The sequence below is a fragment of the Ammodytes marinus genome (assembly GCF_949987685.1).
Source record: "Ammodytes marinus genome assembly, chromosome: 2".
In the NCBI taxonomy this organism is placed as follows: domain Eukaryota; kingdom Metazoa; phylum Chordata; class Actinopteri; order Uranoscopiformes; family Ammodytidae; genus Ammodytes; species Ammodytes marinus.
The window spans coordinates 16,696,911-16,710,701 of record NC_137231.1 but is presented as its reverse complement, the minus strand read 5'-3'; the positions used below and the strand labels follow the sequence as shown (position 1 = coordinate 16,710,701).

The 13,791-nt window shown below is 40.3% G+C and overlaps 1 protein-coding gene across 1 annotated transcript; it reads right to left on the bottom strand.

Moving 5' to 3' along the window:
- Window positions 1-202: 202 nt before the first annotated feature.
- Window positions 203-8,998, bottom strand: poc5 (POC5 centriolar protein homolog (Chlamydomonas); the record flags this gene model as incomplete). The annotated part of the gene is made up of 13 exons (XM_080050816.1): window positions 8,911-8,998; window positions 8,265-8,348; window positions 7,606-7,759; window positions 6,788-6,895; window positions 6,416-6,615; window positions 5,342-5,518; window positions 4,941-5,045; window positions 4,029-4,220; window positions 3,382-3,565; window positions 1,215-1,348; window positions 824-901; window positions 460-636; window positions 203-337 (listed from the first exon to the last, which is right to left on the bottom strand). The coding sequence occupies exons 2-13, from the start codon at window positions 8,346-8,348 to the stop codon at window positions 203-205; spliced, it is 1,728 nt and encodes a 575-aa protein (XP_079906942.1). The 5' UTR covers window positions 8,911-8,998.
- Window positions 8,999-13,791: the final 4,793 nt, after the last annotated feature.

Sequence of the window (13,791 nt, the reverse complement as noted above, 5' to 3'; positions counted from 1 at the left end):
AGTATGTTCAATTTTAAAATCTAGACTAGACTCTACAAACGTGTGTGTGTGTGTGTGTGTGTGTGTGTGTGTGTGTGTGTGTGTGTGTGTGTGTGTGTGTGTGTGTGTGTGTGTGTGTGTGTGTGTGTGTGTGTGTGTGTGTGTGTGTGTGTGTGTGTGTGTGTGTGTGTGTGTGTGTGTGTGTGTGTGTGTGTGTGTGTGGTCAGTCAACTACTTTGATGGAGTGTACGTGGCATGAGCTTGTGTGTGGTCTGGACGAGCTTCTGCCTCCGCTGGAGCTGTGGCCCTGTTTGGAGGAGCGAGGAAACTTGGCAGCTGTGGCCTGGCCCATAGTGAGCTGGAAGAATGACAGAGAAAAAAAGTTTCACTTGACTTTATAGGTATACAAACAAACATAAAAACACACAGATAATAAATAATACATCAGAGTAACAGGAGAAATGCACTCTGTCCCATTACCTGTGTAACGGGATGATGGCGCTCAACTATAACAGAGCTCATGGGCGGCGCCACGCTGGTCACCTGGAGGTTTCCACGTGCAGACTTTACGAGGTCAGCCCGTGCCGTGACGCGAGCCGTTATGCTCTTTGAGGGTTTTTGTTGACCTGCTGTGATGACACGACCGCTGACCTGAAACTACAAGCATTACTGCATCATTATTTGAGTAGTTTCTGGTTGATGTTGGTCACCATTTTGATTACCATTTATCTAATGATATTATTATCATTGCCCTAGTTATACATAGCTGCTGTGAAGGTGGACATTGTCAGTACCTTAGACCATTAGACTAGAGTTTCAAAAGATGGATATGTGTAATGCAAACCTGTTTGTGGGAACTTGCAGTGGCACCAAGTGGCAGTGAGCTGTGCACCACTGTACTGTGAGGGAGACCAGAACCCATCTGAGGAAAAGGGGAATCAGGGGAAACGGGAATGAGAGTGGTAATTTAGATAAAGGGCGTTATAGTGCAGCAAACAAAAAACTAAAAAACAGAATGAATTACAAAAGCAAATCGAACACTACTATATGAATACTTGGGATTATTTTATGAATATTTTTTTTTACAATAATTGTTAATATAAAAGGTAACAACAAATACAAAAGGGAAGAAATTATGTAATTAAAACAGCACATTCAAAAGTCAAAGAGATTTCTCATATGAACGACTGACGGATTGATTGATTCAACGAAAGAAGAACTATTGTGTGTCTCACCGTATCCTCTACTTCGCTGTGAGAAGGGTCCGGGCGGTCAAAGTGGACTGGGCTGAACCGTGTGGAAGAGATGGGATGTGGTTGAAGTTGAGCCAGAGTAGTAGAGCCGGGATCATCCGGGGGAGGCAGACTATCTATGGAAAGAACAAATTATTTATTTACAAAAGGATCTGTCACAATATATTCTCAAGAAACGTTTTTTTTAATAGCTACAGACAACGTCTTGTCTTAAAGCTGAATGTTGGGACTATAGTGTACAAATGTTCTGAATTTTTCTGAGTCAAATGAAAAGGGAATCTTGTGACATGGTTGAACAATTTTACTTTTTTTGATCTCAATACTTGTGATTCAGAATAAATTAATTGAGTGATTAAGTTGGACTGAAAAATACCTTAATCCTTTCTTAAGTTAATAGTACAATTGTCTAACCTCAATATGTAACATATATTCTGCTTTGGCAAATTAAAAAGGTATCTGAAGATTAATACTTACACTGCAACAGAGAGAGTGCCATTGTGTGGGGCCAGTTTTATGATAGTTATGTTTGTCTATTCAAATATCCTGTAGTGTCCCAAGCCCTTAACCTTATCTTCATAGAAAAAAACATAACGACTTAATAACAATAATTTGTTGATTTAGTCAATGTTGCAAAGAGCTATTGAACTTTTCCTGCCAATCATTCAGTGATATACTGTCATACAGTGCTGCTTGAAAGTATGTGAACCCCTTGAGCCTTTGGAATTTAATTCATTCTAACCATTATTAATTCATTTTTATCAATACCAGTATTTTTTATATGAAATAACAGATGTTTGTTTCCAGACAAATGCACAACATCACAACTCTATTCCTGAGATCCTCTCCCTTTTAGCATGTCTGACCTGTATGGGTTCACTTTGGTGAGCCTAAACTGACCTGGTTTGATCTCTGTTTTATCTAGTGCCGCCCAATTTATTCCCTAAAGATATCTCATTACATTGGTCCATTTCATCACTCAATTTGGCCCACCTGATTGTGTTTACCTGCTCGATTTAAGCAATGCAGCTCAGGGTTCACAAACTTTTGCACATACGTGCAACAGTTTGGCTAATCACTTGTTTTATCTGTTTTAACAATTGATTTCTGGAAAAGAAAAATGTTGAATTGATAAACAAACATCTGTTATTTCATATATTGAAATGCTGGTATTGATAAAAATTAATGATTAATGGTTCAACTGAATAAAATTACAAAAGGCTCAAGGGGTTCACATACTTTCAAGCAGCACTGTATAACCTGTGAAAAGTAGCCCTCAATCAGAACCATGGATAGTATATAAAATGGATGTAGCATCCGGGCTGACCTCAGTTATTCCAACTGCATCCAATCGTCCTGGCCTATGCGCGTCGCCATCTTGTCAGATTTTTACTCCGCCTCATTTCCTCTTACCGAAAAAGGCCATTGATGTGACCTTGGGTGGAGGGAGATACGCCCATCTAGATGATGTATACCTCCGGGGCGAAGTGAGGGCCAACAGGCGGCTAGCTGTCACTCAAGAGATCGTGCCCCTAATTATCCATACATTTTAACCTCCAATAGACTAAACACTAGCCTGCTAAAAAAAAATCACCCCCATTCAGTGTTGTCATGGAGATATGACCTAAACATAAAGTCTAGAATGTTTTTTTGTACCAGGCCTTAAATAGGTTTAATAATGCTGTGAAAAGGCTCATTTAACATGGAGTCAATGAGAAATTGCTCTGTTTTGAAACCTGCCCTTAGTGGCCACTCGGTGAACTGCAATTTGTCACTTCAGCATTGGATGCTGGTAGAACTCGCTATGGTTGGGGCTTGGTCAGAACATGCACTGATTCATCCCTCCATTAGAGGAGCCAGTGAATGATTTCAAGAAAATAACAAAGACCCCCATTCACTCCACTCATTCATAACTATTCACTCGTGTCAATAGCACAAAATCTGCACTTTATAGGGGAAATAGGAATTTTTTTTCTTTCATGATGATAGCTGAATTGAATCAATACAGCACAGAGGTAGGACTAGAAACACTTTTCTGGTCCGTTTTATAGAACAGATGTCTATTTATTTAAGGCTCGTGGTGAATGTGTTGAATGTTCAAAAATATGGATATTCTCTAAAAATGTGTTTGTGTGGTCATTCTGTTACAGACCATGCTGATGACGAACTGGAGGTGGCTCTGGTCGTCCGTCAGTGGTGTGGAACATACCGAGAGCCTCCATGTTAAGAGCACACACGCCCCGCATGAAGGCTTTCTTCATAGATTCCTCATAGCGCTCACGCTCTCGAGTTAGCCTCTGAATCTCTGCCTGGGCCTTCTCCAGTGCATCACAGTGCTGGGGAGACAGGTAGTAGAGTACAGGAAGACACAGTCATTTATCAGTTATACAGTGCTGACAACAACCGATGTTCATTTTCTTGCTTTCGGTGTCAGGCCCTAGCATGGCGTCACTTTCTTACACACAGTCTCTCTCTATATACCTGGTCTACAGTGATTTCCCTGAAATCTGTGTTAATCATGTTTAGTGTGGTACCTATTCATTGAAATGTTCTTATTGTATGTTTATATAACATATTAGTGGAGAGACCTTTGCAAAATAAATGTACCAATGTAAGAAACGAATACATCATGGTAACCATGGGTGATTTGCTTGACTTCACATGATTTCAGCTCTGTGAATGTACAATGCATCTCACTGTTGAGTGCGTTGGTAAAACACCTCCACCAGGTTGAGTAAAGTATGAATTCAGCAGTGCAGCATCACAGTTCACACACCATTTAATCGGCAGGTCCTTTACCTGCTCGTGTGCCTCTGCCAGCTTGGCCTCATAGTCGGTAGACAGCTGGTTGCAGACCTCTTCAGCCCTCTCACGGCAGGCCCTCTCCACCTTGACCCTCCAGTGTTTCTGGACCATAGAGTGCCAGCCAAACCACACCTTCTTCTTCAGTTGGAATTTGTAGTGCTGCTGCGCTACCTGAGCAGCATAAGCCTGGCAGGGACCCACAAGACCATGACAAATGTTCACAAGGGAATAATTACACCCACAATTCATTCTTAAATGCATGCAGCATGGGTTTCTCTTGTGGCACACTTTCCAAATCACGGCTGAGACAAATATGAGTCATGTGCTAAATGAACCATTTCAAGTAAATAGATAAATAGCTATTTTGTATATGTGAAGAAAAAAGCTTTCCTTGATATAGTATGCAGTACTTGTGAGTGTTATATGCAGTATGTAAGAAGAATAAGAAATAAAAAGATTTGTCGTCAGTGCAATGACAAAATGATTGTGATTTTGTGTAAAAATGTGGTGTTCTGTGTGCAGTGATGTATGGGTTGGGAACTCATGCAGAGAGACGGATCATTTGCATAAACCATTAAGCCGTACTGACAGTAATCTAGTGAGGTTAAGATACATTCACTACCAGCACCAGTTGCTTTAATATTATCCGTGCAAAAAAAGTAAATTTCACAAACATTTAAAACAATCCAACTTGTGTTCTCTGTTAACTAAACTAACAAGCACCAGTGTTTTTGTTTTTAGGGTAAACGGAGACAATACGGACAAGAATATGTTATGGGGAATGTGACAGTTGAACGCATTAAATCATACCACCAGCCATGCAAGAGTTTTTTTCTCCACAATCTCAAAGCAAAAAAAAAAAAAAAAACACCCACGCCAACTGTCATGTCAATGTCATCAGTGTACCTCTTCTTTGGCCTCTGTGTGCTTAATCCTCCAGTGAGAGAACGCCCTCATCTTTTCAAGCTTCGCTTTTTGTCTGTCCAATACCTGGCTCAGGTTCACAATCACCTGAAGGAAGGACACATCACACAATAAGCTCTTGAATATTTAAAGCAGACACGGTGTTCCTCATCTCTTTCTTTTCCAGCACTTAACATACATGAGAGAGAATTTACAAGAGAGAAAAAAAGACAAGAGATATCATGCTGATAGCTTGGGCATGGCTTACCACCCAGGCTAATTATAAAACTTCACAACAGTGGAAAAAATGACGTCAAATGAAATCTCAAGTACTGCATTGAATTTATGTCCAAACAACTATCAACTTCGGCCCTGTATAAAGTAAATAATACACATGCAGTCACCTGGTCTTTTCTCTGGTTGGAAGTTTCATAGGTTTGTAGCAGCCCCTTCAGGCTGTCGAGCTCTGACTTGAGGCCAGCTTCCTGGGCTGCATACTTCTCCCTCTCGTTTCTCATCTCTAGCATGTGTTGCTCCTTGAAGGCCAGCTTCCACTTCCTGAGCTCGGTCAGTACATTTGACTAATGAGGGAAAAGAGGGTGGAGGAATCCCAGTGTGTTCATTATTACACTCATTTCATAAATATGGACACACATGCGCACATCTTCAGTTACCGGTATTTTTTTAATGAGAAACAGGTGTGCTGGAAGTTTTCTGTCACTGACAGCCATTAGAAAATACAATCCAAAAGTTCCTAGGTCAAACTCTTTTATTAGCACCGCTTTGCAGGTGATTGGCTGTCATGTGCTGGCCATGAATAAGATGCAACAGCATCAGAAGAAAAGGGCAAGAAAGACACCCACGTCCAGGGAACTTAACTTCTCCAAAATTGGAGACACAATTAAAAGGTCACTGGTGCTATGAAGAGTAGAGCTGTCACCCAATTCAAGGAACCTTCCTGAGACTCCAACACTTTACAATCTCTTTATAATATCTGTGTTTCTTGAACTTAATCCATATCTGTCTCACTATGAGTATAGGATATGCAAAGTCAACTCAAACCTTCTGTGTGTGTATAGTTGCTCATAGCTTTTTAGAATGATACTGTATACTGTATATTTGGGAACATGCAGTGTCAGGGACATACACATCAAGTAAAAAGATCATTTAAGGAATATATAGCAATACAAGAACAAATTACAATGAAGTTGTATTAATTCTTGATCAAGAATGAACCTGCCAGCCCTGGTCTACTCTACTGTTGAAGCCTGAAACACAACAACCCTGCCAGCATTACATTGTAAATATATTGAATGAGTTGTTATTCAACTAGGTCAGAGTGCTATATAGCGCTACGTGTATGTATAGCATTACGACATTATCTATTGTCAGCTCTCAAGCAGACAGCAGCAAAAAGAGACATTTAAATTGATTGTTTGTGGGAGGAGAGATCACCAGTATAAAAGAAGCAGATTTACCGTCAGATGTTTGCTCCATGTGTCCAGAATGTTCTCCATCCTGCTTATGTTCTCCTCTGAGATAAACATCTCCGTCACAGCAGACTCTGAGGGGTCTGGGCTGTTTGGCCTAGACCGATCAAACGGCGCCTGTAACCTGTCGGAGGGAGCGTTTGAGAGAACTGAGGCCCTGCTAATTGACTGGTCTGCCATCTCCTCCGCTGGAAGGAGAAGGGTAAAGAAAGAACAACAGACAGATTAGAGAATGAGACAGCAGTGTGACTGGAAAGTGTAGATATTCATAAGTTAAGTTTATTTGATGGTAAGATAAATTATTATTGAACTACATATACCGTATCATTTTGTTTCTTTGTATTTTTTAATTCAGTTTACCATGAGAGGCCCTTGAGTGTGTGGAGGGCTCAACAATCGAGGGGGAGGCCTGTGATAATCTCACACTCCTGCTAGAATGCCTCCCATCTACAGCTTCAGTGGCAGCATCTGACAGAAGATGGGGGGCGAGACAAGGGATTTGAATCAGAGAGTGCGAGAGAGGCAGAACAGAAAATAACTCTAAAAAACAAAACATGTTTGACCTGAAACAAGTGAGTAAAAGTAAAGGTTAAAGTTAATTGTAAACGTCAGAGAACAAAAGACGGAATAAGAGCAGCAGAAGAGGTGATGGTGAGAGTGCTGAATAAGAAGAGCGTGTCTCCTTGTCCAGGAATGCATTTATGTCAATATCTTAATTAAATCCTGCAGTAGAAGAGAAAGCCTGCACTCTAAAGAGCAGTACGGGCACAGTGCCAGGAGATCATTACCAATCAGCCGTCTGCTTCTACATCCCTGTGCACTACTCCATGACAGTTAAAGCACTGAACCTCCAATGAGGGGCTGCTGCAGCTAAAGCTTGGTGTGGGGAGGAGACTGATGGGCTGTTTAAGACGTAGGGGAAATAGATAGGGGGGTAAAATCTGACAGACGTATATCTTCTCATGCATCTTGACTAGACTAGACTGGTTTACAAGCTGAAAATATGAGGCTGATAAAAACAGCAGGCTCCATTTTTTTCCATGTTGTGATGCCAAATCCCTTTTGACTGTTGATCATTTGATGGGGGTGATGTCTGGAAGAGCTCAAGTGGTGTTTCCGTCAGATAGGCTCAGTGAAAAGTGTGTGTCCTGAATCAGAGAGGAAACCATGTTACCTACCTGCTTGGTGCTGTGATTGTGTGTCATCTTTTCTCCGGGAAGTCCGACCCTCCGCTGACTGGTGCGAGGTGCTCATCCGCTGCAAGTGAGCACTGGTGATGGCCTCCATCCTAGGAGTGACCACAGCATAGCGGAGGAGCTCCTCATACTCATCCTGTTCATCCATAAACAGTATCAAATAAAAAAATAAAAAAAGGGCTCCAGCATTATTGATATCCATCTAATGCAGTTTTTCTTCAAACACACTGTTTATTGCTTTTGCTATTGGTAATGATGACAGTTTAGTCATTCTCTTTAAATGTCAAGGCACAAGGAAGCAAAGAAGACCCTGTCATATACAGCTTTACAGTGATTCCATTAGGGTGAACAACACAGGCAACTAAACAGGTTCTTCAACAAGCTCCCAGTTCAACAATATTATCTAAATCAATTACTGATTGCGTGAAACCAATGGCAAATGTATAAGTTACTATTAAACAACTTGTTGCAAATGTCATTTAAATGAGTCAGAGCTCTAGCTTTAATGACATAGGCTAACATAGGCTACATAAAATAGTTGTACATGGGTTTGGGATTTACAAATCAATGGCAAAAGTATAGTCTATGTGACTACAAGTACATAAATACATCGATTGTATATTTTAATTTTTATAAATCACCTGAAGCTCAGAGGAGACAGAGCTGCCCCGATCAGAGTCATTGTGCAGTACAGGGCTGGTTGGCTCCTCTTCGTCTGAGGACATCTTAGCAAAAATAATTGTGGTGGTGTGGTTTAGGAAACACTACAAACAGCAGCACCCAACAATGTCTGTACACATGTATGTCATGTGTTGTACCCTATGGTTGTACCGTGGTTTAAACTGAATGATTTACTAACATAAAACGATTGTCTTTTTTAACCACAGAGACAAGAGACAATGTACACCGAGAATGTCTTCAACAGAGTCCAGTAACAGTCAGTTGTAGTTTGAACATTATATTAGCGGCTTAATTTTTTTAGTAGCAGCAGGTTGCTGTTTAAACAGTATACTAGGGACTAACCTAGAACAGAGGGTACAATGGAGAAGCGGTGTGAACAGTTACTCCAAGTTACGACGTATTAGGTTAAATGCATGGACCTATAAGCAAACTAAATGAAAAGCTAGCTAAGAAGCACACGCTTATTTGTGTGGCTGCAAAGCTTAAAAGCACACTACTACTGAAGCAAGTAGAGTCTCTAGGAGTGAAATGATAACAATGACACAGCGTACCGAAACGTATACAGACAGTATATGCGCAGTAAATGTGCTTTTCGGAAATGTTTACCTGTTTCAGATGTTATCCTATTCAGGCTACAACACTGCGATTCCCCGAGTTCCGTCAGTTGGAAAATGCTTACTTTAACGTTTCAAACTCAAACCATCTGACTCTTCAACAACAGACTGTACGATTGGTTCGTGTTTCCACGGCGCCGTGCTAAATAGTTTCTGATTGGCTACAATGGTTCCCTAGTAACGGTAAGCGGAACAACGCGGAAGGGAGCTCGCCCGCTTCTTATAATCATGGACATATAGCTCATAATAGGTCGGTCCATGCTTTTAATAGGTCCATGAGCTCGCCACAGCGTTTCTGTGCTTTTGATATTGTTTCAAGGGCTCTGATTCAGCTCATTTTCGATCCTTTGTTAAAAAGTTATTGTGACTGACAGTTGATGGACAGTGTATAGTGAGTATCAAAGTGCTTTTCAGACTAGCAGTCATATTAGAAGGACTTCTGGTTATTTCTGCTGACTGAGGCTGTTAGGGTACTCTCCCCATCTTTAAACCTAAATAATTATTGTTTGACAGATGCTCCTATGTAGGCCTATACAAAAGAATGTAGCCGACTGTATCATTAGCCTATTACCGGTAGTTCATGGTTTAAAAATCCCTTAAAAGTTAGCCTACTACACACTAAGAAATCAAGGTACAGGAATGGTCCTAAAAGGTGGTACCAGCAGGGTACCACTGTACCTTAAACATTGGTACATAGTTGTACCTTCTTGTCTGTACCTCTAAAAGAACATTTCTGTACCCTATAGTGACAATAATGTACCCATTGGAAAGGTACAGTGAAAATGTGAAGTCGGCAAGTTTTCTGCATTTCATATTAAGTAGGCCTAAAGCAGTAGCCTACTCTTTAGATCAGAATAGACTAATTTATTTAATCTGTTGTCTGATTGGCCATGGTTACAGATATAATCGTCCAAACAAAGACAGTGAGGCGATAACTGCTTTACTTCATATGAAATGCAGAAAACTTGCAGAATTCACATTTGTACTCTACCTTTCCAATGGGTAAATGTTTGTCACTAGGGGAACAGACAAGAAGGTACAAATATGTACCAATGTTTAAGTTACAGTGTTGTACCCTGCTAAGGTAGCCTACCACTGGGTGGACAGAGCATTTGTACCCTTTCAGGTACATGGATTTCTTAGTGTGTATAGGATAATCCCTTGAACAAAATATAGCCTATAGGCTAAATTACTTTTGAAAAAAAATAAGGCTTTCAGGCAAATCTTGCCAGTTGTGTTCATTCAAAGAGCAAATGTGGTTTCCAGATTGTGTTTTCTCAGTGGTCTGACATGCTGTAAAGCATAGCTCAAATATTAGCCGATTTACATTGTCACAGGGAAGCACACCTACCTGTCTTAAGAAGGTGTAAGTCCTTGGGGAATACCACCACCCTGTGAACCTCCCCGTTGCCATTTCTCTGTCGTTCACTTAGGCAAAGACGAAACGAATTACAGCAATGTCTTAACCCTCGGAAGACCTTGTGTGCTTAACAGTATTAAGACACATATGTGGGATAGGCCTAACGGCTTGGCAGTCCTGGGCAAGGACAGATTCTAGAGAGAGAGGAGACATATGGTGCCTCTCAGCTGTGGCAGAGCTGCAAGCAGTACCGTTGGACTGCAGCCTGCTCACCACCTGGCTTAGTGCTGAGAGTACTTCACTGTCCGAAGGTGTTCTGTCAGCATTAAGAACTGCAGGCTGACTTTATAAGGGGAAATGCATGGTTGTGACTCTGGCGACAAAAACTGCAGTTTGACAGCTAATCAGCAGATTACAAAGTTTTGAGGATTCAATCAGATACATTACTTTTCAAGTATATATAACAAATACAAAGTTGCACAAGCAGTGCCTGGCTCAGACACCTCACTCTCAGTTCACACACACACACACACACACACACACACACACACACACACACACACACACACACGTGCGTGCGTGCGTGCGTCAACTGTCATTACATGTAGACCAGGGGTGTCAAACTCATTTTGGTTCGAGGGCCACATACAGCCTCTCTGATCTCAGGTGGGCCGGACTAGTAAAATAATGGCAAAATAACTCCAAATCCCTAACTTTGTTTTTCAGTAATATGCTTTATCACTCAGCCTACATTTGTAACCTACATTATCACGGATCACAAGGGATCTCTGTACCCCCCAGGAGATGTCTTAGTAAAGGTTGCTGCCGGACATGGGAATAGGAGGTGCGGCGCGCAGCGCCGCAGCAAAAATTTTGGGGGTATTTTGCTCAAAGATGCCAATGTGCACTAATGAAATAAACAACTGTTTATTTGAATACACAAATACAACAGGCACTGACCTTACAGTTGTCCAATTTTGTTTACTATATGTACAGGGACACATTTTGTGCAAACATGCAGACAAAATACAATTAAATAAAAGTGCAACTTCTACTGTTTTGATTTATTTTTAAATACAGAGGTTATTGGTTGTTTTGGAATTCGTTTTTCCCAATTTAAAACATAAAAATAAAGCAGCATTGAAAATTAGGAAATAAATCTTGTAGGCCTACACTAGCATGCTCCTGCTCGTTTTGCGCACACAGAGCCGCAGACACATCGCGCTTGCTAGTACATTAATTGTTCAGCACTAAAAATAAAAATAGTTTTATTTTTATAAAAAAGTAATAAAATAAATGTACTAAAAATAAAAATGTTTTTTTTTTTTTTGGTTTTTACTTTGCCATAAAGCACTGTAGGAAACATTAATAGCGGTGAAGCAGGATTGCCATTTACCATTTCCCACGTTGCTAAAATGTGCTTTTTTTATTTAGGCTGCCCCCTAGCGGCAGGAGTGAGCATTTCGGTTATTTCTTTAAAAATTCATAACTCCTCACAGGAATGGGCTAGAGACTTACTTTTTTTTTTGACATACTCAGAAATTTATGCTCTACAGGTCGCGGGCCTGATCAAATCATCTCGCGGGCCGGATCCGGCCCGCGGGCCGTATGTTTGACACCCCTGATGTAGACCTATGTCTTGACAGTTTATGCCGGCTATGCCTTTGAACTAGAGCTGCAACGATTAATCGATGAATCGACTATTAATCGATTATTAAAATAATCGCCAACTATTTTGATAATCGATTAATCGTTTTGAGTAATTTTTGAATAAAAAATTTCCAAATTCTCTGATTTCAGCTTCTCAAATGTGAATATTTTCTGGTTTCTTTAATCCTATTATGACAGTAAACTGAAATATCTGTGTGTTTTGGACATTACAATACATTTGAGGACGTCAACATGGGCTTTGGAAAACTGTTCAACATTTTTCACTATTTTATGACATTTAACGGACCAAACCACTAATCGATTAATAATCGATTAATCGAGAAAATAATCGACAGATTAATCGATTATCAAAATAATCGTTAGTTGCAGCCCTACTTTGAACCAGAATCATCATGAGGCACAGAGTATAATCCTTGCTGCTCTGCGGGGAATGGAGGTTTTTCTGTTGAATGACAGCAAGCCGTGGCTCCAACAGATTAGTTATTTCCATTTCAGAGCACATGATTCACATGTTTTGAAAAGTGTTGGTGATGTGTTCGTCACAGTTTCTCTTCTAGGCTGATTTTTGTCATGCCAATTTGGCTATTTAGTTTCTCTGTTCTTTTTTACCATGCCAATTATGTAACATTGGTTAGGCAAAGACAACTGCAGGGCTTGTGTTTGCTTTGTTGAAGGCCTTGCATTTTAGGCATTATGCACTGTATGTGTCTAACAGGTGGCACTTTGATAGCAAAATTCATAATAGATATATGTTATTCATAGTATAGTGCCCCGCCTCGTCTTGGAACTGAATGCTGTTTAATTTTAACTAATATCTCTCAAGAATTATTAATCCGTATTATCTGAATTAATACATTTAGATAACGATAAAAGGACTGCAGTGTCACACCTTTCTTTTGACCCACTTAACAGTGTTTTAGACAGACAATAGAGACAGGCCTCTACTCTGTACCCAGGCTGTAAAATGTTTTCTTTTTGTTGGAGACAACGGTAATACGCTACTGTTGATAGCAGTTGGATTAAAGCCAGTATTACTGCCTCAAACCCTTCTTTAGATCCTTTTGTAAATTTCACCTTCCTTTCAGCAGCAGAAATGCACCTGGGCTTGTGGGCTGAAATGGGATTCAGCTCACATTCTTCTCTCACGGCCTGTTCAATCTGTTCCAGGACAATAATCACAATCCATTTGAATTTCTTCCCCCTGGTATTTTAGCTCAGGTACGTCACACTATTCAGGACCTTGCAATGGTAGACAGAAAATAAATGAGGAAATCACGTCTTGTGCTTACACAAGTTGACATTGTGGCGGAACTTTCGTCTCACAGTTTATTTTTTATAACACTGTGTGATTTGATTTTAACAGATGGTCAAACATGTTCTATGTCCCGTTCCATTGTTTCATTTTTTTTGTTGTAATTTCATCTTCAGCATTCCAATTGTAAAACAAACTTGGTTTGAAATTGTTTCTGCCCTTGATCGATTTTTAGTTAGACATATTTACAGACAGCCATAACTCCTGAAGACAACAACTAATGTGCTATCATCAATCGTAATGTTATCAACCCATTTTTCTCTCCTACGAGAAAAAAGGATGACCTCTCACTGAATGCAATGTTGCCAGAACACATCTTCGAGTTATTCATAGCTGCCTGCTGTTTTTAAATTAGTTTTCATTACATTTTGATGGACCAGGACTTCCCCCTTTGGGCCCCACTAATCCATCACATCTCTCTATCAGTGACACCATTGTCCTTTTGTTTTGCTTTCAAAATGCTTGGGTACGAAATTTGCCAGCACTTGATAATACATCATGGCTGCATATAGTTCACGCTCAGTTACGAT